The sequence below is a fragment of the Cyprinodon tularosa genome, unplaced genomic scaffold (genome assembly GCF_016077235.1).
Source record: "Cyprinodon tularosa strain WSP-4 unplaced genomic scaffold, ASM1607723v1 ctg727, whole genome shotgun sequence".
Taxonomy (NCBI): domain Eukaryota; kingdom Metazoa; phylum Chordata; class Actinopteri; order Cyprinodontiformes; family Cyprinodontidae; genus Cyprinodon; species Cyprinodon tularosa.
This window is the reverse complement of record NW_024039482.1, coordinates 23406-49959: the sequence shown is the minus strand read 5'-3', so window position 1 is coordinate 49959 and position 26554 is coordinate 23406. Positions and strand designations below refer to the sequence as shown.

Sequence of the window (26554 nt, the reverse complement as noted above, 5' to 3'; positions counted from 1 at the left end):
TAAATTGTAAGTATGTTTGCAGCTCAGCTGATTTTCTATGGTTTTTACTAAACTGATCCTCATCGTGTCGCGTTCCATTCAGAATCTGAGTATTTTTTATCACCTATCATTTGGTTTGGGCTTGTTTCTAAGCCCTTGAGGCTTTCATGCATTCATCCTTCAGACAGAAGCTGAGCCTCAGACTCTGAATTCAGCGCCGTCTCTTTAATTCAGAATCAATGAAAACATCCAGAGGAAATAAAGCTATAGTGAACGTTCACAGACGTCCTGGTTGGGAATGATTGGGTTTGTACCTCTGCAGTTGAGGAGAACATGTTGATGGTCTGGACTGAGCTCAGCGTCATAGAAGCTGCAGTTGGGTTTAAAAAGAGAGCAGCTCAGACAATCTCTATGGAAAGGATGCTCCTCGGACAGCCTGTTGGAGGAGAACAAACAGCTGAGATCAGATCAATCCCCCCATTAAACCCCGATGCTAGGCAAGGGTTAAACCTAATCCTAGTGGTCTAGATTAGGTTAAACCCAATTCTAGCACTCTAGATGAGAGTTAAACCCAATCCTAACAGTCTAGATGAGGGTTAAACCCAATCCTAACAGTCTAGATTAGGGTTAAGCCCAATCCTAACAGTCTAGATGAGGGTTAAACCCAATCCTAACAGTCTAGATTAGGGTTAAGCCCAATCCTAGCAGTCTAGATTAGGGTTTAACCCAATTCTAACAGTCTAGATTAGGGTTAAACACAATCCTAGCGGTCTAGATTAGGGTTAAACCCAATCCTAGCAGTCTAGATCTGTGTTAAACCCAATCCTACCGGTTTAGATCTGTGTTAAACCCAATCCTATCGGTCTAGATTAGGGCTAAACCCCATCCTAGCGGTCTAGATCTGTGTTAAATCCAATCCTAGCAGTCTAGATTAGGGTTAAACCCAATCCTAACAGTCTAGATGAGGGTTAAACCCAATCTTAACAGTCTAGATTAGGGTTAAACCCAATCCTAGCAGTCTAGATTAGGGTTAAACCCAATTCTAACAGTCTATATTAGGGTTAAACACAATCCTAGCGGTCTAGATTAGGGTTAAACCCAATCCTAGCAGTTTAGATCTGTGTTAAACCCAATCCTAGCAGTCTAGATTAGGGTTAAACCCAATCCTAGCGGTCTAGATTAGGGCTAAACCCCATCCTAGCGGTCTAGATCTGTGTTAAACCCAATCCTAGCGGTCTAGATCTGGGTTAAACCCAATCCTACCAGTGTAGATTAGGGTAAACCCAATCCTAGCGGCCTAGATGAGGGTTTATCCTAATCCTAGTGGTCTAGATTAGGGTAAACCCAATCCTAGCAGTCTAGATGAGGGTTAAAGCCTTTCAGATGTTTTTCCTTCATCTTAAGGTTTGGCGTTTTTATAAAATATTTTCTGCATTTCTTTATGTTCAGGCTGTTGTTTCCATCTCTGGTGTTTTTCTGAGTGGATCTATAAAACTAGCCTGACTCTGAATCTCTAAGCTTAGCTTCAAAGAGCCGATTCACCCCCCAGCGGGGGGGTTGGACTGGATCACTATGCATGAGGGTTGGAAGAGAAGCTGATGTCGTACCTGTACAGGTGCTGCTGAGCCGACCCCTCCTCTGTACTCAGGAAATATCTGGAAAACAGAAGAGCACCGAGAAATCAGCGCCGGGGACGGATCTGCATGGAATTAGGTCCCCTGACAGGAAACAACCTTCAGTGTAAATGTCCTACTGAGGAAAGAAAAATGGGCTCCTCCCCCAAACAGCAGGACATCAGCAGATACCAGGAAGCTGAAAGTCTCACAGCAAAGCTTCTCTATTAGAGAGTCCAGTTCTATTAGAGGAGGCACCTGGTGGACCAGGAACTACTGGTCCTCAAATGATCCTGATATGGATCACTACCATAGATCAGCTGCTATGGGACATAGACCAGTCAGGTGACGTGACCTACCTGCAGCAGAGAGGCAGTCTAAGCACTGCGGTTCTGTTTTAAGCTGCTAGGGAATAGACATAATATTGGGATATTCATATCAGATAGTTACTATAAATAGATATTCAGATGTCTGTTCTAGAGAGGAACATCTGTTGGTTTTCTGGTGCAGAAAAAGAAGGGGAGCGAGAACGGAGCCCTGTGGCGTCCCGTATAAGGTTCCATTCATCCGTACACCGCCCCAAACGGCACCACGGCACCAACAGAGGGGTTCAGCTGAGAAAAATGGACAGAATGGATCCCAGAGTCCAACGTCCAACATCGTCCAACGTCCCACATCGTCCAACGTCCAACAGAACTATTTAAACAGCCTGAAGTTGAACAGATTGAATCCAAAATGATTGATAAGAAACTCCGGTTCTGATACCAATAATTACTGGTAGGTCCTCACAGACAAGCAGCAGACCTGGATCAGGATGGAGTCTGGGAGACCAGAACCGCTTCGTTAACAAACTATTGGATCAGAACTTACATGGATCTGGAGTTCTCATCGTAGGCCAGAACCCGGGAGACCTTCCAGTTCCCAGAGGTGAGCTGCTGGACCCGGACCCGCTCAGCGTCAGACTGAGGACCACGGAGAAGAGACGGCCTGTTAGGATGGGTCCCTGACACCCGGCAGACGGGTCGGGCTGTCAGAGGCATGGATGTTCTGGTCTCACCTGGTCGGAGATCATGGAGATGTGGCTGAAGGCTCCAGGGCTGCTGATGAAGAACCTGCTGAGGTCCCTGGAGAACAGTGGCTCCTCAGTCTGGAGGTCAGATGGACCAGAGCCTTTCAGTACCATGAGGGTGGTTCTGGTTCCAGTTTGTTAAGACCAGAACCTCCTTTTCAAACATTAGACATGACATGAACCCAGATCCTGCTTCTTCAGGTACCAGAGTGGTGTGTTTGGACTCAGGTTCATGAGTCTGAGGTGAAGAGGAACCTCACCTGGCGGTCCAACCAAGCCTCTGATGTCATCACATGTTTCTGATGGAACAAGATGGAGTCAGGTGACCAGAACTTCTGCCATGGCCCGTTTCTGCTGTGAGTTTCCTACCTTCATGCAGTCGCCTGTGGTGGCGTCACACAGGGAGAGAATGGAGACGTTCTGAGCTCGGTTGACCCAGCGGACGCTCAGCTTCTGCCGGGTCACCCATTTCACCATGCTGATGTAGAAGTCGCTGCAGAGACAGAATCAGAACCAGAGTGAATGTTCTCCAGAGTGGATCTTCAGAACATCTGAAGGCAACGTCTGTTTTAACCTGATGGAGGAGAAGCTGCAGATGTCTGGTTCCTTCTGTCAGAACATCCTCAGTTTCTATGGTTACTATAAAATAAATCTAAAATTCAATTTTTCCTAAATCCCTCAATGGGATTTAGGAAAAATTCTTCACATTCAGGAAAAAAAGCTAAATTTAAACAATAAATCTATAATTCAATGTTATATCTAAAAACATCTGTTTCTACATCCTTTATGTAAATGTTAACTCTATAAATCTATATCTCATTTTAAATGTGAATTTATAGATTCAACAGATACATTTGGATGAAACATTCAGATCTAGATCCAATATCTATATTTATCACTTTACTCCTAAATGTTGGGAAGAAAAAGCAATAATTGTTAAATAACAGAAATGTGAGTGATTCTTTAGTTAGGTTGGTCAGTTATTAGCTGATTAACGGTGATATTTACATCATTACTAACTTCATTATAAGGAGCTAATTAAGATGAGAGGAAGGGAAATGAAACAGTGGCAGCTGGCCAGTAGAGGGCGCCACCCCACTCACCCAATGACCTTGATTAAAAGGTCCTTTATTAAAATATATAAATTTGAGATGTGCAGGGTAAATATTTAATCTTTAATGACGAATAAAGCAGTTTTGTTGTTGTCGGATTGGTGACGTATTTCCATAAATCTCTGGTTAAAGTCGTCCATGTGCAGCAGCTCCTCCTCAATGCTAAGATAGGAGCATCGTGAGGAGCAGCTCTCCTGCACCCAGAGCTGAAAGCAGCTTGATTTGCTCACCGCCTCCCTCCACAGCGCTGACATCACAGTCCTCTGTTAGGAGGTGTGGCTGATTGACAGGTTTATAGGATTATTGAGCTGCAAGGCTAGGCTAAGTGCATGCAGCGAGGCTAACTGCCTGCAGCGAGGCTAACTGCATGCAGGGGGCTAACTGCATATAGCGAGGCTAACTGCCTGCAGCGAGGCTAACTGCATGCAGGGGGCTAACTGCATATAGCGAGGCTAACTGCCTGCAGCGAGGCTAACTGCATGCAGGGGCTAACTGCATATAGCGAGGCTAACTGCATGCAGGGGGCTAACTGCATGCAGGGGGCTAACTGCATGCAGGGGGCTAACTGCATGCAGGGGGCTAACTGCATATAGCGAGGCTAACTGCATGCAGGGGGCTAACTGCATATAGCGAGGCTAACTGCCTGCAGCGAGGCTAACTGCATGCAGGGGGCTAACTGCATATAGTGAGGCTAACTGCATGCAGCGAGGCAAACTGCATGCAGGGGGCTAACTGCATATAGCGAGGCTAACTGCCTGCAGCGAGGCTAACTGCATGCAGGGGGCTAACTGCATATAGCGAGGCTAACTGCCTGCAGCGAGGCTAACTGCATGCAGGGGGCTAACTGCATATAGCGAGGCTAACTGCCTGCAGCGAGGCTAACTGCATGCAGGGGGCTAACTGCATATAGCGAGGCTAACTGCCTGCAGCGAGGCTAACTGCATGCAGGGGGCTAACTGCATATAGCGAGGCTAACTGCCTGCAGCGAGGCAAACTGCATGCAGGGGGCTAACTGCATATAGCGAGGCTAACTGCCTGCAGCGAGGCTAACTGCATGCAGGGGGCTAACTGCATATAGTGAGGCTAACTGCATGCAGCGAGGCAAACTGCATGCAGGGGGCTAACTGCATATAGCGAGGCTAACTGCCTGCAGCGAGGCTAACTGCATGCAGCGATGCTAACTGCATGCAGCGGGCTAACTGCCTGCAGCAAGGCAAACTGCATGCAGCGAGGCTAACTGCATGCAGCGAGGCTAACTGCATGCAGCGAGGCTAACTACATGCAGCGAGGTTAACTGCATGCAGCGAGGCTAACTGCATGCAGCGAGGTTAACTGCATGCAGCTAGGCTAACTGCCTGCAGCGAGGCTAAGGCAGACATCCCAAGTCTCCCTGAAGTTCCGGCAGTCTCCCTGATATCGATAGTTGTTCACTGATGTCGGTGAGTCAGATAAATTATCCCGGATTTTAGACTATGGGAGGTGGAGTTTTTTTAATGCCAGTGAGAGCGATCAGGCAATAATTCGTGCATCATGTGCAGATTAGAATTACTGCGATTGCGCAGACACAACAAGAGAGAGCAGGATGTGGGGAGGAGGAGGTTGCTGGTGAAACCTGAGCAGCGTTTCTATCCAAAGCGATGCTCTGATCAACCAGCGTTCCAGACGACTGGTTGATCAGAGAGCTGATTGGATCAGTCCCATAAGTTTCTCTGGTTACTCTCTGCCAGTCACCTAGTTACCACTCAAAGCTGTGCATCCTGGGAAACGGCAGATGTTCAATCCTCCAGTAAAAAAAACAAAATATAGGACTAATTTTACAACAGAATATACTAAAGTATATCCACGTCTAGTGAAGGTGAGGAACAGGGGCGGATCTGGACCAAATGTACCAGGGGGCCAGGAGGGGGCCAGCGTGTTTTCATGGGGGCCCAGAAAAGCATGAAATAAAAAACAGGGCAAGAGATTCAAATATATTAAGAGAGCTGCATGAAGGGAAATTTATTTTCAATTAGGTTCAATAGAAATTCTATTTCTTATGAGGTCAATATAAATTTATAATTTAGGAATTTTACATATTTTTGACTCAATAGCTACGTTTACATGGACACAACTAATCGGATTGAAGGCCTGATCAGATCAAAAATGTTTCATGTAAACATGTCAGACTGAAGATTCTAATCCGATTCGGTCCGATCGGATCTAAATTTAATTCCGAATGAGAGACGTGGTTTTTGCCGATCGCCATTCCGATTGGCGTCCATGTAAACACCCATTCGGATCTTAAGAGTAAAATAATCTTCACTGCGCATGTGTGCGACGTCAGCGTGACGTTTTTCTGCCTTGTCAACAACAGGAAACCACCGGTCGCTCTCGCTCTCGCTTTGAACAACATGGCGGGAGGAGTCTAGGAACGCCGACTTCTACACTCAAGTTCATTTAAAGCTGCAGGAAGCAGGAATTTATCCTCCTCCTCTTCCTCTTTTCTCTCTCCACAGCCCACTCGCTCTCCCACGCCGGTTCAATCGCTCATTCTCTACATTTTCTCTCGTACATTTCGCTGCCAAGCGCTTTTTTCCTCCTCTCTCCTTTTTTCTTTCCGCTCGCTCCGAGCGCATCGTTTGTCAGGCCTCTCAAAAACCAGACGCAGACAGAACTGCCAAGTTTGGCAGGAAGTTCTGCGCATGCTTAAAAGATTTAATCTGATCCAACGCTTGGTACATGTATACACACGTCATGATCGGATCATTTCATTTAGTGTCCATGTAAACGGAGATTTTGAATTTCCGATCAACCAAGGTTTGGATCGGATCGGGGAAATTTTGTGCATGTAAACGTAGCTATAAGTTAGCTAATACTTTAACGTAAGCTTTAAGTTAAAGTATTGTTTTCTATAAAATCTGAATTAGAACTCAAGAATAACTGTTAAATTCATCTGTAAAAATTAGAGGATTATTTTTTTTACTTGTTGTGAAAAAAACATTTATCAGATGAAAACTGGGATCTTATCTCAGCACCACTGAAACTATCATGTTATTGTTTTTGAATAATTAGTAAAACAGAATTTGTAAAGAAAAAGAGGAAAATAGATCCAAAGGACCCATCAGTAACCATGTCTGTTGCAGCGCAGATCATTGTTAGAATTTCTGGCATCTCACTGAAATTAGTTTTTGGAACTTGGGATGTCTGCTAAAGCTTTATCCTGCCTCCCTGCCTCCTTTTTCAGGATCTGAGCCAGCATGGATAGAGACAGCTAGGACTGATTTAAAGAACATTTTAGAATACTGTTTTTTGTTTTTGGCATTCATGTAAATATACTGGCGTGATCCTTTAGTTTACATTTGATTGGTTTTTGGTATACGTCTATTTTGAAGATATAGCGCCCCCTGGAGAAAACTACCAGCCGCCGCTGAAATAAAACCTTTATTTCACATTAGCAGCAGAGCTAACCGTCCTCAGATCCACAGCAGGTGAACCTCAGGAAGGAATCTTCATTTAAGCCCAGCCCCCTAGGCTAAGGCAGAGCTACGGTAACTGTTGGAGCTCTGCAACCATCAGTTACTGCAGCATGAAATACAGAATCATCAGAAGTTCCACCATCAGTAGCATGATGGACATGATGAACATGATTACATTAGGAGGACAAAACCGTCCTGACCTGCTGGACAACGTCCCCCAGCAAACCAGCAGCTAAGCTACATAATGGCTGAAGGACAACAGGGTCCCAAAGCGTGTCCAACAGAACACGGCCTGTTTGACATGAATGAGGGGAATGAGACTCAAACCTCTTGTCCAGCCTGTCAGGAGGCCTGAGTTCGGAGGTGAAGGAGCTGCCATCTAAGGACACCAAATGAAGACTGACGCTGGGGTTGGTCTGGCCCATCTGAACAAAACACAACCAGAAATGCAGTGAGAGACTTACTGAGGCCTGAAGTAGCTGTCGACAGATTCATGCCAGGTCTGGAGGCTCGAAGGGGATTATGGGAAATGTAGGTAACAAACTGACGCTGCCCTGTGGGGGGGTCAGGAGTTCACTTCTGCTCTGAAGGAGGAGCAGCAGCTGTACCTATAAACCTGATTACATTCAGTCAGTCATTCACACACTGATGGTGGTGAGCTGCATAGCAGCCACCGCTCCCCTGGGGGGCGCTGCCAGCAGCCAGCTCTCACCACAATCAGCAGGAAGTCAGGATTGAACTGATAACACTTTGGTTGCAAAGCAAACTCCTGCATCACCGTCGCCCAACAGAGGACCATGGGAGAAAGTCCACAATAATGTCACAGTCTTGTTTTTGTTACGTTTTTGAGTATTCAGTTTTACTTTGCTCCATGTTTTTTTAGTTTTAGTGTTTTAATTCTTATTTTGTTGTGTCTTCAGGTTGTTTTTAGGTTTTTATTTGTTGCCCTCTGCTGCCCTCTTGTGTTCTCCTTTTTCCATAGCTCCTTTCCTGTCTGCTCTGTTCACACCTGCTCCCAATCTGCTCCTTAGACCTCTCTTTGTTTCAGTCTTCATAAATACTCTCTCTGTGCACTTCCTCAGTGCTGGTTCCTCCTCAAACTCCGTCTCACTGTGTCTTCCTCGTCGAGGTTGTTTCCCCCAGATGTCTCCATGGTTTCTGGTTGTTTGACTTTTTTCATATTTGATTTTTGGATATTTGGATTCCTGCCTCAGCTGTCTGTTTACCTTTTATTAAATCCTCAAGAAACTCACCTCTGCCTCCCTGCCTCTGCACCAAATCATGACAAGTAAGAAGAAAGACATTCCTCTGAACCTGCAGCAGCTGCTCCAGATTTCAGCTCTAGATTCAAACTTTAACCATTTAATTTAAGAGGCTTTTCTGCATGAAATATCCCAAGATCCTGCAGAATAATGAGGTCCAGTGCCTGGTGTCTGCTATCACCACGGCTGTTCCATTAAGTCATACCAACAACCTGACCCATCCCAGATCAGCTGGACTTCTGAGACCCACCTTGGGGTACGGGTACTCCATCCCTCTGGGGTAGAGCGAGCCGGTAAAACGAGGCAGAACCATTCTGGGCACCAGGGTGTCATTGATGGTGAGGTAGGCCAGCCTGGAGCCATCTGGTGACCACCAGTGGGCCACCTGGGAGTCCAGCACCTCCTCTGGAGAAACAGACATGTCCAGTTCAGTTAGCATTGTTAGCCTAGCCTGAACCCTTTAGAAGGGGAGCTTCCTCCGTCAGTGAGGCTGTTAGATGCCTCAGAAAGGATGAAGCAAAGGAATGGTCCAAATGAAATTTAAATAAATCATTAAAACTACATCAATAAACAAAGAAATATAGAGGGAGAAATATAGAGAAGCAAAGAAGGACATCACTGTAGAAACTTCAGGAAAAAATAACTTAATACGGATTACAAGAAGAAAATTATTTGAACTGACATTAAATTCTGATGCTTGGAGAAAAGGTTAATTAGGTGAAACTTTGGCTGTAAATTTAGCAGGACCGTCCTGGACGCTGTTTGGCTCAGACTTACCCTCATACAGCCAATCAGCAATGCCATTGAAGACCACGCCCTCCTGTCCAGATGAGGTGAGCCTCCATGAGCTGCTCTGGGTGTGATTCTGGTAGTAGATGTTATTTTCAAAAATATAGATCTGTGGAACAAAGAGATAACCTAAGGATTCTGATTTCAACAAGAAGTCTTTTATTTACAAACCGCCCAACATGGCCCCTCATACACCGTCCATCAAGGCCCCTCATACACCATTTCTATCAGAGCTCCCTCTTGGGTCGCCTCAGAGCTGCAGCTTGCAAACAGATTTTCCTGAATTTATAGTCAGATTTTTTTATCAGTTATTTAGTTAAAAATTAGAAGTTGTATCAACTCAATTTAAAATATTTGATTGTTTATGTGTGAATAAAATCATAGAGTAATTATTAGTCAGCAGAAAGACAGCTGCTGACTGGAAGCATCGGTTTAATGGAGGCTTTTCTCTCACAGAGCCGATCTGAGGCCGTAAAGATGTGCAATAAATGAGGCAGAATGATTTCTGCTCCTTCTGCGCCTCCTTTCTGCTCCTCTGATTGCTCCGCTATTCAGCCTGGAAAATATTGAATAAAAACTAATTGTCAACAATCACCCGTTAATATAATTATTTTTTTTCTAAGAAATAACCATAAAATGTCTAAACATTCAACCACAAATAAATGATTATTTAGGATTAATTATTGATTCTGCTCTTTTAGTTGCTTCTGATTTTCTTCAAAATGCTTTCTTTTAGTTTTTTCTTTTTTTATACATTTAATGGGGGGGGGGGGGGGGGGGGGTGAATCAGAATAAACAGCTTAGATCTGTTTATCAGAGAAGAAACCAAACTGTAAACATGGAGTCTATCCTGGTGGAATAACTTGATGAGTTGATGAGGAAAAATGCCCAATAGTGGTCGTGAAGAGCCAAAGACGCGCCCCCCCCCAGAGCACCGAGGCGAGCGCCAGGGGATCCAAAGCCCCAGACGCCCAAAGGGGCCCCAAGAGCCAAGGAGCCCAGGAGGATCAGACCCAAGAAACCCCACCCCCACCAATGGAGGAGGAGAGACGACCCCGAGGAAATCCCTCAGCCACCGCAATGCCAAAGCCCCCGGGAGTCTGCGGCCTCCACCGTCTGCCAGCCACCCCGAAGTGGAACCGGCCATGGGCCCCGGGGTCCTGAGGGCCAACTATTCCTTTTAACGACCCCCCCCCCTTTCAGAGATGTAAACTGTAAAGTGCCTTGAGATTACTTGTCTTGTGAATTGGCGCTATATAAATAAACTGAATTAAATTTAATTGAATCAGGGTCATCAGGTGGGTGGAGCGCCCTCTATTGGCCAGCCGCCACTGCTTAGAAAAGTCAAACAAAGAGCAGGAAGAAGTCAGCTAGAAAGAAAAGAAGATCGAGGGAAGAAGACTAAATGACCAGATAGCTGATAAACACTATAGAATGATTGATTTTGATTTTAGGAAATATGAGAAGCTTATTGCTGGATTTTAAACTTGTCCAAATGTTAATAAATATGTAAAATTGGATGAAAGAATCACTGTCCCAGTTTCCTATTTTAATTTTGATGAATATCTTTTTATCAATGAGCTGGAAATATCCCCAGATTGGAATTCAGGAATCCTGTCCCTTTAATAAAGAGAGCCGAACTTTGGGTCAGGAAACAGGAAGGAGGTGAAACGGTTCTCACAGAACAAACCCGTCCACCATGAGGTGGGTCTGAACCAGCACTCTGAAATAACCATGGCGGCCTCACTGTCAGACTAAGAACACAGCAGCATGTTTCAGAGGAGGCAAACCCAGGTGTTTCAGAGGAGGCAAACCCAGGTGTTTCAGAGGAAGCAAACCCAGGTGTTTCAGAGGAAGCAAACCCAGGTGTTTCAGAGGAAGCAAACCGAGGTGTTTCAGAGGAAGCAAACCCAGGTGTTTCAGAGGAGGCAAACCCATGTGTTTCAGAGGAGGCAAACCCAGGTGTTTCAGAGGAAGCAAACCCAGGTGTTTCAGAGGAAGCAAACCCAGGTGTTTCAGAGGAGGCAAACCCAGGTGTTTCAGAGGAAGCAAACCCAGGTGTTTCAGAGGAAGCAAACCCAGGTGTTTCAGAGGAAGCAAACCCAGGTGTTTCAGAGGAAGCAAACCCAGGTGTTTCAGAGGAAGCAAACCCAGGTGTTTCAGAGGAAGCAAACCCAGGTGTTTCAGGGGAGGCAAACCCAGGTGTTTCAGAGGAGGCAAACCCAGGTGTTTCAGAGGAAGCAAACCCAGGTGTTTCAGAGGAAGCAAACCCAGGTGTTTCAGAGGAAGCAAACCCAGGTGTTTTAGAGGAAGCAAACCCAGGTGTTTCAGAGGAAGCAAACCCAGGTGTTTCAGAGGAAGCAAACCCAGGTGTTTCAGAGGAAGCAAACCCAGGTGTTTCAGAGGAAGCAAACCAGGGTGTTTCAGACGAAGCAAACCCAGGTGTTTCAGAGGAGGCAAACCCAGGTGTTTCAGAGGAAGCAAACCCAGGTGTTTCAGAGGAAGCAAACCCAGGTGTTTCAGAGGAAGCAAACCCAGGTGTTTCAGAGGAGGCAAACCCAGGTGTTTCAGAGGAGGCAAACCCAGGTGTTTCAGAGGAAGCAAACCAGGGTGTTTCAGAGGAAGGAAACCCAGGTGTTTCAGAGGAGGCAAACCCAGGTGTTTCAGAGGAAGCAAACCCAGGTGTTTTAGAGGAAGCAAACCCAGGTGTTTCAGAGGAAGCAAACCCAGGTGTTTCAGAGGAAGCAAACCCAGGTGTTTCAGAGGAAGCAAACCCAGGTGTTTCAGAGGAAGCAAACCCAGGTGTTTCAGAGGAAGCAAACCCAGGTGTTTCAGAGGAGGCAAACCCAGGTGTTTCAGAGGAGGCAAACCCAGGTGTTTCAGAGGAAGCAAACCAGGGTGTTTCAGAGGAAGCAAACCCAGGTGTTTCAGAGGAGGCAAACCCAGGTGTTTCAGAGGAAGCAAACCCAGGTGTTTTAGAGGAAGCAAACCCAGGTGTTTCAGAGGAAGCAAACCCAGGTGTTTCAGAGGAAGCAAACCCAGGTGTTTCAGAGGAAGCAAACCCAGGTGTTTCAGAGGAAGCAAACCCAGGTGTTTCAGAGGAAGCAAACCGGGGTGTTTCAGAGGAAGCTAACCCAGGTGTTTCAGAGGAGGCAAACCCAGGTGTTTCAGAGGAGGCAAACCCAGGGGTTTCAGAGGAAGCAAACCCAGGTGTTTCAGAGGAAGCAAACCCAGGTGTTTCAGAGGAGGCAAACCCAGGTGTTTCAGAGGAGGCAAACCCAGGTGTTTCAGAGGAGGCAAACCCAGGTGTTTCAGAGGAAGCAAACCAGGGTGTTTCAGAGGAAGCAAACCCAGGTGTTTCAGAGGAAGCAAACCCAGGTGTTTCAGAGGAAGCAAACCCAGGTGTTTCAGAGGAAGCAAACCCAGGTGTTTCAGAGGAGGCAAACCCAGGTGTTTCAGAGGAGGCAAACCCAGGTGTTTCAGAGGAGGCAAACCCAGGTGTTTCAGAGGAGGCAAACCCAGGTGTTTCAGAGGAGGCAAACCCAGGTGTTTCAGAGGAGGCAAACCCAGGTGTTTCAGAGGAAGCAAACCAGGGTGTTTCAGAGGAAGCAAACCCAGGTGTTTCAGAGGAAGCAAACCCAGGTGTTTCAGAGGAAGCAAACCCAGGTGTTTCAGAGGAAGCAAACCCAGGTGTTTCAGAGGAAGCAAACCCAGGTGTTTCAGAGGAAGCAAACCCAGGTGTTTCAGAGGAAGCAAACCAGGGTGTTTCAGAGGAGGCAAACCCAGGTGTTTCAGAGGAGGCAAACCCAGGTGTTTCAGAGGAGGCAAACCCAGGTGTTTCAGAGGAGGCAAACCCAGGTGTTTCAGAGGAGGCAAACCCAGGTGTTTCAGAGGAAGCAAACCAGGGTGTTTCAGAGGAAGCAAACCCAGGTGTTTCAGAGGAAGCAAACCCAGGTGTTTCAGAGGAAGCAAACCCAGGTGTTTCAGAGGAAGCAAACCCAGGTGTTTCAGAGGAAGCAAACCCAGGTGTTTCAGAGGAAGCAAACCCAGGTGTTTCAGAGGAAGCAAACCAGGGTGTTTCAGAGGAAGCTAACCCAGGTGTTTCAGATGAGCCAAACCCAGGTGTTTCAGAGGAAGCAAACCCAGGTGTTTCAGAGGAAGCAAACCCAGCAGTGGCGGCCGGCCCATAGGGGGCGCTGGGGCACCGCCCTCCCTGATAAGAAGAGAGAAACGTAAAATATATTTTTAGAAATTAACTCATAAATGTCAGTTTTACTCTATAGACTGTGTACCTATAAGCAAAACAAATTATATAAACTACATTTCCCTATCTACTGTCATTATTTGTGGATTTCCACAGACAGACTCCTACCGTCTCTGTTCTGGGGGCGCTGATCAGACTGACCCACATTTGCAGAGAATCTGTCAATCATGTACTATTGCTAGGTGAATTTAATGGCCAATCAGCGTCTCGGAACTTTATGGTCTTGGGGCGCTGAAAATACTGCGCTTTAACAGGCTTCTGAACCCAAGCGCAGGTGCAGACAATTAGAGGGAAGATGGCGAATGTAACGACCGAGATGCAGCTTCCACCAAATTCGGTGAGATCCTTATTTATCTACCCGTTTGCCAGAAGAATATCCCTGTTGTAGGATATGAACATTTCCTGTCATGGTTATTGTGACTGTGACGAATCCACCTCGTCGCTTAAAACAACCTCTCTAACTTTGCGCGCCACACACACATTCCTGTTATACTGTGTTTGTGAGGACCAATACACTCGCGCTGAGACCAGTAGCTCCATGAACTTAAAACACACAAGCTGTTCCTGGTTACCTGCTGGCGTATTGAGGGTGCACACTTAATATTTCAGTGGGGTTAGCCGTGTGTGTGTGTGGGTGTGTGTGTGTGTGTGTGTGTGTGTGTGTGTGTGTGTGGGGGGGGGGGGGGGGTGTGGGTGTGTACATGTTTATGCGGGGACTTGTCATCTTCAGTCTGGCTGCGTCTTTGCTGGGTTCAAACCCAGTTTGGTGTAATTGAATAAGTCAATGAATCTGTGTAAAAGAATTAAGTTGTAAAAATTATTTGTTTTTGTACATCAATTGTTTGTGGAGGTAATATATGGACAAAACTGATTAATGAGAAGAAATCAGAAATAAGAGAGCCTGATGTGAGGGGCTTAAACTATTTAATGAGGGCTGTGGGAAGAAGAGCGGCAATTTTTGTTTTCTGTTTCTTTGTTACATTGCTGGTAACTGGAGGGAGGCTGAGCCCCAGAGGATCTTGTACATGTTTAGTTTCTTTTGCACCCTGTTTTGAGTTTTGAGCTCAATAAATCACCAACACCGGTAACCCGACTGAGCCTGGATTCTTGGAGGCCAAAGAACCCCGTCACAGTGACCCAAATCATCACTGTTACTGTTATTATATAGTAAATTAAATCATTACTGTTAAATTGTATGTATTGTCCAATTGTTTATTTGAATTCTTATTCCGGATTAGTTGGAGACATACACTAGGCTATATCAGCCCCACCAAAAATATTTTTCACCAGCCGCCACTGAAACCCAGGTGTTTCAGAGGAAGCAAACCAGGGTGTTTCAGAGGAAGCTAACCCAGGTGTTTCAGAGCGGGTTGTGTAGCTGGACTCACCAGCTGCTGGCCCTGAACGCCCCAAGAGGCAAACTGGAGGACAGAGTTGGACACCTCCGGAGGATTCAGCTCCTGCACTTCTCTGTGACAGGAAAGGAAGCAGACATGAAGCATTTCCCCGCAGGAAGACGTCTGATGCGAACAGGAGGTCGGTGTTACCTGGTGAACAGGTTGTAGATCAGATACGAAGCCAGAAAGGAATGCTTGAAGACCTGAAACCCAAACAGAGAACCATCAGCAAAGGCCTGCAGCTCCAGTCTGAGGAGGACTTCACGCTGTCGGCCATGTTGCTTTCCCACCATCTCCATTACTTTGGGTTCAGGTTCTGGTCTGTGAGTTCCTGGTGTTTGGAACAAGCCTTTTTTCATCCATCAGTTGGCTTTTCCTCATCTCTCTGCTCTGATCATCAGTCCTTCCAGTTCCACAGAAACACAGTGGTTTTTGTCCATTGGAGGGGAGGGGTCCCCACTCAGGACGGTACAGCCTGGTTGATTGATTGACTGATTGATTGATTGATTGATTGATTGATTTACTTTATTGATCTCACAGTGAAGTAATTAACTCTTTCCATCAGTTCAAATAGTCAAAGCAGAAGAAGAAGGAGCCAAAGGAAGAAAAAGGTGCATGATGGGATATATATATACAGGATATACAGTGTGTCCACATAGGACAGCTTTTATTAATTTTTTAATAGCAGTATTATTATACAGGGTTATTGCACATGGTGTTTACATGGGTATTTATATAGATGGGTATTTAACTATATAACTATTGCATAAAAATGGAAGATGGACCATGAGCTCCCAGCCTCAGTTCGTTGGATCCAGAACCATCGCTGCCGATAAACATGAGTTATGTCCTTCCTTCACTGCTGATTGTTTCTAACCTAAACCTAATCTCCATTCATCTCCAGTAAAGTTGGACCATGACTCAGGATGAGCTGCCAGATAAAACTAGTGCAAACACTAGATGGGGACACTGTGCCCCCAGCGCCACCTACAGGTAGCCTAGCAGCTTGGAAACAAAGGTCTGAGATGAAGGAGGTTCTGACACTCACCTGTTGGACGTCATATCCCAGAAGAACAAAGTTCATATCGGGAGAAACGGCAAACTTTGTTGCCTTAAATGTCACCTGTGGAGAAAACAGGAAATGAAGCTGAGCCAGGGGCCTTATAAAGAGAATCAGAGGCTAGTAAAGGCTTCTGGCCACCAGCCCTCCATGCTGACAGCATAGGATTATTATTCTGACTAAAACATCCGTCTTACTCACAAAGGTGGTGTTTTTTATCAGGAGTTCGGTCTCGTTGCTGTAGATGTTGACTTTGAAAACATCTCCTTCCCAACTTCGGAAGAGGATTTCATCCGCTGTAAAGTTTAAGAAATAAAGTCAACACTTTACCTCCTGTCACTGTGTCACAGGACAGATTTAAAAATAAAACCCAGACTAGTCCTGGACTCTATAGCGGCCGATGGGGAAGGCGGCCATAGAAGAAGGTTGATATTTGGGTGGCAGCATTAGTTTGGCTCCTTTAATCTTTCTAGTAACACGTGTGACAATGAAGTGGGGGGGGACTCAGATTTCAGCTTTCAAAAACCTACAAGGCAGCAATCGGGTCAATTCCTTCCCGCCATCATCGCACCCCCACCGCTTCACAGGGAACAGAAGACCTCGCCTGTTCAGCCAGGCCAACTATTCCTTTTAACGACCCCCCGCCTTTCAGAGACGTAGACAGAGACTGTGTGGTGCGAGGGGGGGGGCACTAGGGTGGGAAGGCGTGATTTAGACAGTGTATTTTTTTATTTTTTTTGCATTTGTCCAGTTGGGGTCTCTGAACTCCTCCCTCTCCCAGAACATCTCAAGGTCCATTCCCCCCGTCCTGCCCTTCCTCCACTGGCTGGCGCCTGGGCTCACTGGTGCTCGGTGTTTGGGGGTGGATGCCTGGGGGGCTACTGGCTTATTCCTGGCGGCTGCTCCGCGGGGCCTGGTCTCATGCAGGGGGGTGGGCCACCCCTGGGGCCTCGGGCTCTATGGCCGGATCCCCTCTGGGGTGACAGGCTGCAGGTGGAACCTGCAGATTCGTTCCAGCGGCTCCTGGGGGTGCCAGCATTGCAGTGGCTGGGAGATTTCCTCACGGTCATCTCTCCTCCTCCCTTGGTGGGGGTCGGATTTTCTGGGTTGGCCCCTCCTGGGCGTGTTCTCTTGGGATCCCCCTGGGTGCCTAGGCCTGTGGGCCCCTCGTCGCTGTCCTCGGTGCTCTGGGGGGCGTGTCTTTGGCTCTTCACGACCACTATTGAGCATTTTTCCTTTGGATAAACTTTAAATGCACAAGTTCACTCTCAACAACTACAGGTTCTTGGTTCCAGGTTCTCAGAGATTCACTTCCACACAGAAAGCCCACATTCTGATCTTCAGGTAACAAAGAGTACATCAGATTAAATAATACTACTTATACTTTAGCTATAATATTAAGGTGCTATTTTATTGTATATCTTATATCTATTGGTTGTTCTGTTCTTTTTACGTCTCTTTGGAGGTGATTGAGCAGAATTAAGATATTTTATCATTATCTTGTTTCTTTCATCTTCTTTTCTCCTTATTCCTGTTTTTCCTTTCCTGTTCTACTTCCATTGCAGTGTCCATATATTCTGTAATACTCTCTGCATGAATTATAATAAGGCTATTTATATGCATAAATCCAGCGGAACACTATGGCGATAGCCGTACTGCTCCACTGGTGAAAGTAAAATCTGTTGGGCTCTTTTTGGCATCAAGACAATTATTCTTATTGCCACATTGCCAGACAGGACACTGTTAGAAAGAATAAAAAATGGACAGGTATGGGGTATTGCAGGCTAACAAAAGAAGCCAAATGACCCCCATTCCAAAGGGGGGGACCCGTTCGCCACTTTTTTGGTTGCATGTCTTGTAGTTTGGAGGGGCTCTGAGCAGCTGAAGAAATTCTATCCTTCTTTAGAAAGTTTATTTTCTGCCGTTCTGTTTCTCTGTGTTTGTTAAGAATCCAGTTTCTGTGGCCTGTTTTTGTGTTTCCGTTTTTCACCACCAGGAGGTGCCCTGTCTTTGCTGTCCCTCCCTTCACACCTGCGGCTCGTTGGACCATTATCTGGAGGAGTATTTGAGCAGTGGACTGTCACTACCTCGAGTGTTTGCCAGGTTTGGGTACTCTAGCCAAGCGGAGTTAACGGAGTCTAATCTAACTTCGTTTCTCTGAGTCTAACTTATTTTTGTCTTTGCTCCTCGGCAGGAAGCTTTCCTTTGTTACGGGATACCTGGACCTTCCTTCCCCTGGAAGGAAAATAAAACGTCACACTGAGCAGGGGAAAACCTCCACATGTTCCGTTCAAGTTCCCATCAGAAATCCTAGTGACAGTCTGACTTAGACTTAGACTTCTTTATTTGTCATTTTGTATGCACAGGGTGCATACAGAACGAAATTGCGTTACATACAGCTTATGAACGTTGCATTGATATTTCAAATGGCACGAGTTATAGAAAAATACAAAAAGTGCAGCAGTGGTCAAAGTGTGAACAGTGCAGAGGATAAGAGACAGTGTGCAAGTTGCAGTGGTTCAGTGCAAAATGGCATTTGTGCAAAAAATGCGTTATTGAAAAATACAATGAGATGAACAATTTAAAGGGCTAAAAGTTAAAAGTTCAGCAGCATTTGATGCCCGATAATGTGCAATAGGTGCAGAGTTCGGATTGTGGATCAAAGGTTCAACAGTCTGATGGCAGTGGGGAAGAAGCTGTTGCACAACCTGGTGGATCTGCAGCGGATGCTGCGGAACCTCTTTCCAGAGGGCAGCAGGGAGAACAGTCCATGGTGGGGGTGTGAGGGGTCTTTGATGATATTACGGGCTCGGGACACACAGCGCTGTGATGAAATGTCCTTAATGGAGGGAAGAGGAGCCCCAATGATTCCTTCCGCTGTCCTCACCACCCTCCTCACATTCTTCCAGTCAGAGGCTCTGCAGCCTCCACACCACAGAGAGAGACAGCTGGTCAGAATGCTCTCTATGGTGCTTCTGTAGAAGGTTGTGAGGATGGGCGGGGGCAGGCGGGCTCTCCTCATCCTCCGCAGAAAGTACAAGCGCTTCTGTGCCCTCTTCACTAGAGATGAAGTGTTTACAGTCCAGGTGAGGTTGTCCGTGATGTGCACCCCCAGGAACTTTGTGCTGCTGACCACCTCCACAGCTGAGCTGTTGATGAGCAGTGGAGCATGGTGGGGGCGGTTTTTCCTGAAGTCGACGATGATCTCCTTCGTCTTCTCCACGTTCAGGATCAGACTGTTTTCACTGCACCAGTCCACCAGCTGCTCCACCTCCTCTCTGTAGTCCCGGTCGTTGTCGTCCCTGATGAGGCCCACCACCGTGGTGTCGTCCGCAAACTTCACGATGTGATTGGTGGTGAACCTGGGGACGCAGTCATATGTCATCAGGGTGAACAGCAGGGGGCTCAGGACGCAGCCCTGAGGGGAGCCCGTGCTGAGGGTGATGACATCAGAGGTGTTCTGACCGACCCGGACTGACTGAGGTCTGTTGGTGAGGAAGTCCAGCAGCCAGTTTCGAAGGGGTGTGTTGAAGCCCAGATGTTCCAGCTTTCCCACCAGGTGCTGTGGGATGATGGTGTTAAACGCTGAACTGAAGTCCAGGAACAGCATCCGCACGTGGGTGTTCTTCTCCTCCAGGTGGGCCAGGCTCAGGTGAAGAGCAGAGGAGATGGCGTCCTCAGTGGAGCGGTTTCGCCGGTAGGCAAACTGGAACGGGTCGAGTGTTGGGGGGAGACTGGAGACGATGTGTTCCTTTACCAGCCTTTCAAAGCACTTCATCATGATGGGAGTCAGTGCGACGGGCCGGTAGTCGTTGTAGCAGGTGACTTGAGGTTTCTTTGGCACTGGGATGATGGAGGCAGACTTGAAGCATGCTGGCACTGTGGCTTGCTCCAGCGAGGTGTTAAAAATGTCCGTGAGGACACCAGCTAGCTGACCTGCACACTCCTTGAGCACCCGCCCAGGTATGTTGTCGGGACCTGGGGCCTTCCGCGGGTTGACCCTCCTCAGAGTCTTCCACACGTCGGCTGTGTCAAGGCAGAGAACCTCCTCTTCCTGATGTGGGACAGCCTTCACTGCTGGAGTGCAGTGCTGCTCCATTACTCCTCCGGGTCCTACGCCAGTCTAACCTGTCCGACCTCCAACGTGTGCTACAGTAACCCAGGATTCACCACACAGTCTGGATTCAAGGACTAACAAGCCCCCCCTCAAACTTGAGTTCCAAACCACGCTAAATATCTGAGCTACCAACATTCCCACAGAACCTGAACTCACCATTGTACTTCCCTTCTCACTTCCAGTTCCGGGTCACCAGCTCACTGAGTTCCAGATCCGTACCCGTTACTCCTTCAATAAAGTTTTTCTGCGCTCTCTGAGTGGTTTCTCTGCATGTGGGTCACCGATCATGACGGTGTTGTAGTTCCAGTGAGGAGTCCTTGATATAAAACATCTGGAAGCTGCTGGACATCTGAGGCCCATGAAGATGTTTATTGGTGCAGAAACACACTGACAGGTAAAGGTTGAACAACATACCAGCTGATTTTTAGCCACCAATTCTTCCTGCTGTTGCTCCACTTTAGTTCAGCTTCCTGCATCACTGAACCTGCTGGACTTTGGGTCAGTGGTAACTCTCAGCTAACAAGGTTCTGAAGAGCAAGGTGTGATTTGAGCCTTAGTGTTTGTAGCCAGTGGTTGGCCATGGGACGGTTCTGTTGGTTCTGGTTTGTCTCCTTCTGTCCTGCTTACATATTTCTGCATTAATATTGACTTTATGTTACACCAAAGTGTTTCTGGATCTGATGATTTTTATTTCTTGCCTTGAAATTCTGCTCAGATGTTTGACACAGAAGGTCAAAGGTCATTGGACCCCAGTTACTGTTCTCTGGACTGACCCATTGCTGACTCATTTTATTGGACACTGTCACCAAGGCAACGGGCCCACAGCATCACATCCTGTGGCATCAGGATCTGTTACAGGTTTGTTTACTTTATCATTCCCGTATACCAAAGCTTTATAAGACTGCAGAAAACATTCTAGATTCTCCTGTAATTTTCTAAATGAGCTTTGGATACTTGCTCAGATGTGTCCTAATAGAACCGGGACCAATCTGACTGAGGCTACGTTTCAGATTTCAGCAAAGGAAAACAATAACTCTGTTCTAATCCCAAACCAAGCTCCCAGTCCACAGAGGCCTTAACTCCATTAATTCATCTGACAGATCTGAATCAGTTCAAGCTCCCCGTCTTCTGTAGATGTCAGAGAAGAGGCTGTGAGGCATCAGTATGAGCCAGGAGGCACGCACGCCCAGCAAACACTCCAAGCACTTCAGAGGATAATGACAGGGAAGTAAACATGAAAGACAGATGGATGGTGGCGTTCATATCCTCCAAAGAGCTCCTGTCATGTAAAATCTAAGCTGTATTTCCTCAGATTTTATATTCATGCCAGAAAAACTGAAGGATTATTTCTCTAAACATTCAGTCAGAGAACCGACTGAATGTTTAGAGAAACAAACATCCTGAAAACCTTCACTGTTTGTTGATCCTAGTTAAGGAGTGAATGTCCTGATCTGCCCTGATGGCTGGACTAAATGGTTCACATCTTTCACCTGCTTTATTCTGCCCGGCTCCTAATATCAGTGATCCCATCCACCTGCATGTTCTGCTTTATATTGGGCAAAGTCCAGCTATCGGGGCCAGATCATTGTTTGTCTCATGCCAGTATGTTACATTAGGATGCTGTAAAGCCTGAGAAGGAGTCCTATCCAGCCTGGTTGGCTGGATAGGACTCCTGAGGCACCAAGTCCAGTTAATTATATCATCAGTTCATTCAGTAATGAAGCAGTTAAACATGCAGCTAATACTGAGATGCTGGAAGTTTTTAAAACAATCATTTCCATGCATCAACCAAACAAACTTTACTGCAGAGCGTTGTCCCTACAGACCAAAGTGAAAGGTTGATGCGTTTCTTCCCATGGACATCTCTGGGAGGACTTACAGCTCATCCATGTTGCCTCTGGATCATGGATTTGAAAGTTCCTCTGAAAGAGGTCGTCCAGAGTCAGCGGCGAGCCGCACAGGTTCCCTGAACCATCTGAGGACAGAAAGCAAACAGAAGGTTAGCTGGTCTGTCCTGAAACTAGAGCTTCATTCTTCAATGTTCAGAATAAGTTTAATCATGAATAAAATGACTTGTTCAACCTTAGACCACCGCAGGGTTGTTAAATATAACAGATATAGTTTTTCCAACTCGTACTGTGATGCTAAATGCCAAACGCTTTAATCTCCATCCAATAGTCCATCCAATGTCCATTTTATTAGAATTCTATTCAGGTTATTGTCGTGATGGTTTTCAAATATTTTGCCCACATGCAGATACACCTCAGAGGCGGGAAAAGTTGAACAGATAATGACACTAAGAGGGACATAAACCAAGGATTCTCTGGGGAATATCCAGCGCTCAGGTGAACCAGAAACTCTAGACGGAGATCAGAGAGTTTGCTGCTGAGTAAAGACGACGCTAACTGACGCTAAAGAATGGACTGCATGCTACGCTATGCTACAGGAATATGTGTTGAGCTGTTGCTAAAGCTTAGAGCTTTATTCACTAAGGATTAAACACTGATATAACATTAGTGTTCATGTGTTCCTCAGATGCTCATTACATTTCCATTACCAAGTCTGACCAAGAGTCATTTAGTGGAATCCTGATGTCTATTCACTGCTGGCTATTTCAAAGAGGGTAAAGAATCATTTAACTAAAGGTTATTGGTTCCTGATTAAGCAAATCATTCAATAAAACATCAATAATGTTTTATTCACCTCATGGATTTGCATTGTGAATTGGTCTGAAAACATTCCAACTTCTTTAAAATTAGTGAAAAGCTAATTTGATCAGATCCCAAATTCTTCCAGATAAACTTTGGTTTCAAACACAGAATCCATCTTGAACTGTAATCTGGTTTTCAACTGTTTTCCCCTTCCTCTTTGTACATAGTAGTTAGTTTAGTTTAGTTGAGTTTTACTAGTCTTAGTTGAGAGTGTTAAACTGAAATACGTTTGACTTGGAGCTGAATGATTTTTGTTAATAAAATCTTATATTTTGAACAGAAGTTGTGTTGAATTTATTCCATAAATGTGCAGAAATAACAGTTTGACCATGATTAGTGCTCGAATCACTCTTTCATCTATTGTTCTAACACATAGTTAGTAGGACTGTGTGTCATAAACAGTATATAACAGCTGAAATAATATCTAATTAAATAAGATACCCCCCCCCCTTACTGGGGAGAGTAATAAACATAAATTCCCAGCTGGGAAATCAAACCAAGAAGAAAATAATGAAAATAGTGAACCATACTGGGCACCCTTTGAGCCGGGCGTACACTGTGCGATTTTAGGGGCAATTTTTCAGTCGTGCAAGAATATTTCGATCGGCCCGACTTTCAGCCTGATCGTGCGTCATGAGTCGTGTAGTGTACAAGGGGGGGGGGGGGGGGGGGGGGCGATCAGCCTCTCACAACTGACTCCTGATCAGGAATCGTGAGGTCAGGACCGACCGTCGTGGGCAAATTGCTCAGTGGGCAACAAGGATTCTTCTTCTTCTTCCTTTCAGATGTAAACCCAGCAGCATGGCGGGGGGGCAATGAGTGAAATGAAGTTCTTTCTAGCCACGTTAGCTCAGCCATGTCTTTGTCCAAATATGTCGTCTCCTTTTCTTTTTAGGGCTTTCAGCACTAAATTGCCCAAATATCCAAGGCAGCGCGTTTCACTCTAGTGAGCTTCATGTTCCTCTGCTACTGGTTTGGCTTCAGATAGACGAGTCCGAGTAGCGCCATCCCACTGCGGAGCTGAGTCCCACCTGGTTTTTAGACGTACAGTGTGAGCAGGTAGATCGCATCAGAGCGTCGGGGCCGAACATAAATCGTGAGCTATGAGCTCTCACTGTACGACTAAACCCTGCGGTGAGTCGTACAGTGTGAGCAGCAGCTGCGTGCAACGACTGAAAAAATAGCACAGTGTTCGCCCGGCTTTGTAGAGTTTATCATCAGACTTCATCAACCAGGCTAGTTCAGAAGCTACGGCATTGATGAGACACTAATACCATCTATCGTGTGTTTAAAATCTTGTCAGTGGAAGATGTTTACATGTTTGGATTTAAAGGATAGCTGATGAATCTACGATTACAGACGATGAAAGCAGGAATTTCAGCATTGATTTCTCCACTGTGAGATCAATAAACTCAATCAATCGATCAGTTCCAGTATTTAATAACAGATTAATTAGTGCAATTTCCAATTCATTTTAAAATGTGTAAATTAAATTTAAAATGGCTGGGGGGGGTTCAGCGACTCTCTGCATCCTCAGCATGGATCTTGGGGCCATCCTTAAATCCAATTTGAACATCTGCTATCAGAAACTAACTGTCATGATCTTGGCACTGATGATTGGCTCTAATTATTATTTTCATTCACCTGTCTAACTCTGCCCAGTTTCCAATGACTTCTCCTCTGATCCACCTGCTCCTGCCAGTTATCAGATGAATCTCCATGTGGGGTGCCAGAGGAGAGAGAGGGTTTTTAGCCTTCCATAGAGTTTCTGATTTCCTGACCTGTTCTGCCTCTCAGATGCTGAGCCTTCCTGTGCCCGTCTGAACAGTTTGCCTGACCTGTCTTCAGACTGCATGTTTTCCTGGGCTGCAGCGTCTGGGACGCTCTGGGTGGCGCCCACCACTTCTCGTTGGCAGCCCAGCGGCTGGATTCTAGTGACTCAGACATTCGTCATCTTCCTCCGTCAGGTTTTCATGGTCACTAAGCTGTTTCCTCTTACAGAGTTTCCTTCTATAAATGCTGCTTCAACTACAGTTCTGGGTTTTTTATAAACGCTTTTGAATGATCCCGCTGTCTGTTGTTCCTTGATTTCTGGTTCTCTCTGTCCGAGTCATTTCACTAACCAGATGTTCCTGCATCTGTTTTCACCTGAATACCTTGGTTGCATTTCAGAGAAGGTTGTTAGCTCACCTTTGGACAGCAGAACGATGGAGAGTCCAATGAAGGAAAGCACGACCACAATGACCAGCAGCGAGATGCCGATCCCCTTCCAGTTCCTGTCTGGTCCAACAGGTCCGATGTCCTATCAAACAGACAGGAGAGTCACTTAAAACCTAATAAAATAATCTACTAGCAAAGGTTTAATAAATTCCATCAGATCAGATCCTGCAGATGAGATGAGAAATTCATCAAAGAGGTGAACAGGGGTTAGGGTTAGACTCTGTTTACAGGCTAACAAAGGGCTGACCTTAGTGCCTACTTCCTGTCTTTGTGCTTCAAAATAAAGGCCTCTAGTGTCACTGAGTAAATTGAACCAATTCTTTCATCCAGCAGTTCATATTGCTTCTGTTTTCCTAAAATAGGCAATGCTGAATATTTCAGTGGAAACATTTTAGGGAAAAAATCAGCAACAATCATGAAAAGCTAAAAAGCAGGCAGAATGTTTCTGTTTAGGACCTGATCTGGGTCTGGGTCTCTGTCAGGATCTCCCTGATGGCTCCATTTCAGGTCCGACGTTTTAAATGAATCTGCCTCATTAGCAGATAAATACTCCTCTGCTTTTAATGGATCTACTTTAGGAGCGTTTAACTGAGAGCTGCAGATAAAAACCCTGAATCCACATCGAAAAGCTTCGCTATTCAGCCTCTGAGTCACTTTGTTGCTTAGATGTTTGAGGAGAATTATTTCTAGGAATGACGTCCTGCAGTCATTGAGTCTCTGAGCTGGACAGTTCCATTGTAGACCAGGGAACATCTCAGACCTGCAGGAAAAGCTCCATCCAGCGTCATTCTAAGGAAACACGCTCCTCAGCTTTTGATGGGCTGCAGTTTGCTGAAAGTATTCACTGATTTTCTTTAGATAATGAAATAAACCCACAGAGGAAAGAACCGTTTAAATCCCCACAGAGCAACATTCCACTTAGAGGGAAGCAAAACAACACGATGAAAGAAGAATCTAATTCTCCATCGTCAGGAAATCATGCAGGTAACATGTCTGTAAAGATTCTCAGTCACGCAGGTCAAGCTCCAAAAAGGTGGGTTTAGGCAACTGGACGTAAAGTTTTCTAGAAGACGATTCTCCTCTCATCCAAGAGGCTTTAACTGTCAGGATTTGGTGTTGGATTGAGGACCCAAAAGCAGAGGCAAGATGGCAGAGGTGACTATAGGTGGGTTTAATGAGGTTCACAGATACTGAGGCAGGAATCAAAGATCCAACAAAAATAACAAACGAACAAGAACCACGGAGACATCAGGGAAAAACCAAACTCTAGGAGCCAGGGAGAGACGAGGTAAGCAGACAGACGTTAGACGAGGATCCAGCAAACAGGAGCTGAAGAGGGAGGGCTTTTAAAGGGGACAGAGACAAAGAGAGGGCTAACGAGGGGATTGAAAACAGGTGAGGGCAGAACAGAAAACAGAGCAAGGGAAAGAGGACACAAGAGGGCAGCAGAGGACAACAAATGGAAAACCAGGAAGACAGGAACTAACAAGAAAACAACAAAATAAT

General features: G+C 46.0%; 1 protein-coding gene across 2 annotated transcripts in view; it reads right to left on the bottom strand.

Moving 5' to 3' along the window:
* Window positions 1–26554, bottom strand: part of LOC119772721 (inactive dipeptidyl peptidase 10-like) — a 56245-nt gene that overhangs the window by 8820 nt on the left and 20871 nt on the right. For both annotated transcript variants that reach the window (XM_038269272.1, XM_038269271.1), the window contains exons 2-16: window positions 25019–25130; window positions 21997–22092; window positions 16202–16296; window positions 15989–16063; window positions 15091–15143; window positions 14932–15013; window positions 9268–9388; window positions 8741–8895; window positions 7556–7653; window positions 3031–3154; window positions 2922–2960; window positions 2650–2739; window positions 2463–2554; window positions 1587–1634; window positions 294–415 (exon numbers count right to left, since the gene is read on the bottom strand). In XM_038269272.1, the coding sequence (XP_038125200.1) occupies window positions 294–415; window positions 1587–1634; window positions 2463–2554; window positions 2650–2739; window positions 2922–2960; window positions 3031–3154; window positions 7556–7653; window positions 8741–8895; window positions 9268–9388; window positions 14932–15013; window positions 15091–15143; window positions 15989–16063; window positions 16202–16296; window positions 21997–22092; window positions 25019–25130 (1402 nt within the window). The remainder of the gene's footprint in view (window positions 1–293; window positions 416–1586; window positions 1635–2462; window positions 2555–2649; window positions 2740–2921; window positions 2961–3030; window positions 3155–7555; window positions 7654–8740; window positions 8896–9267; window positions 9389–14931; window positions 15014–15090; window positions 15144–15988; window positions 16064–16201; window positions 16297–21996; window positions 22093–25018; window positions 25131–26554) is intronic.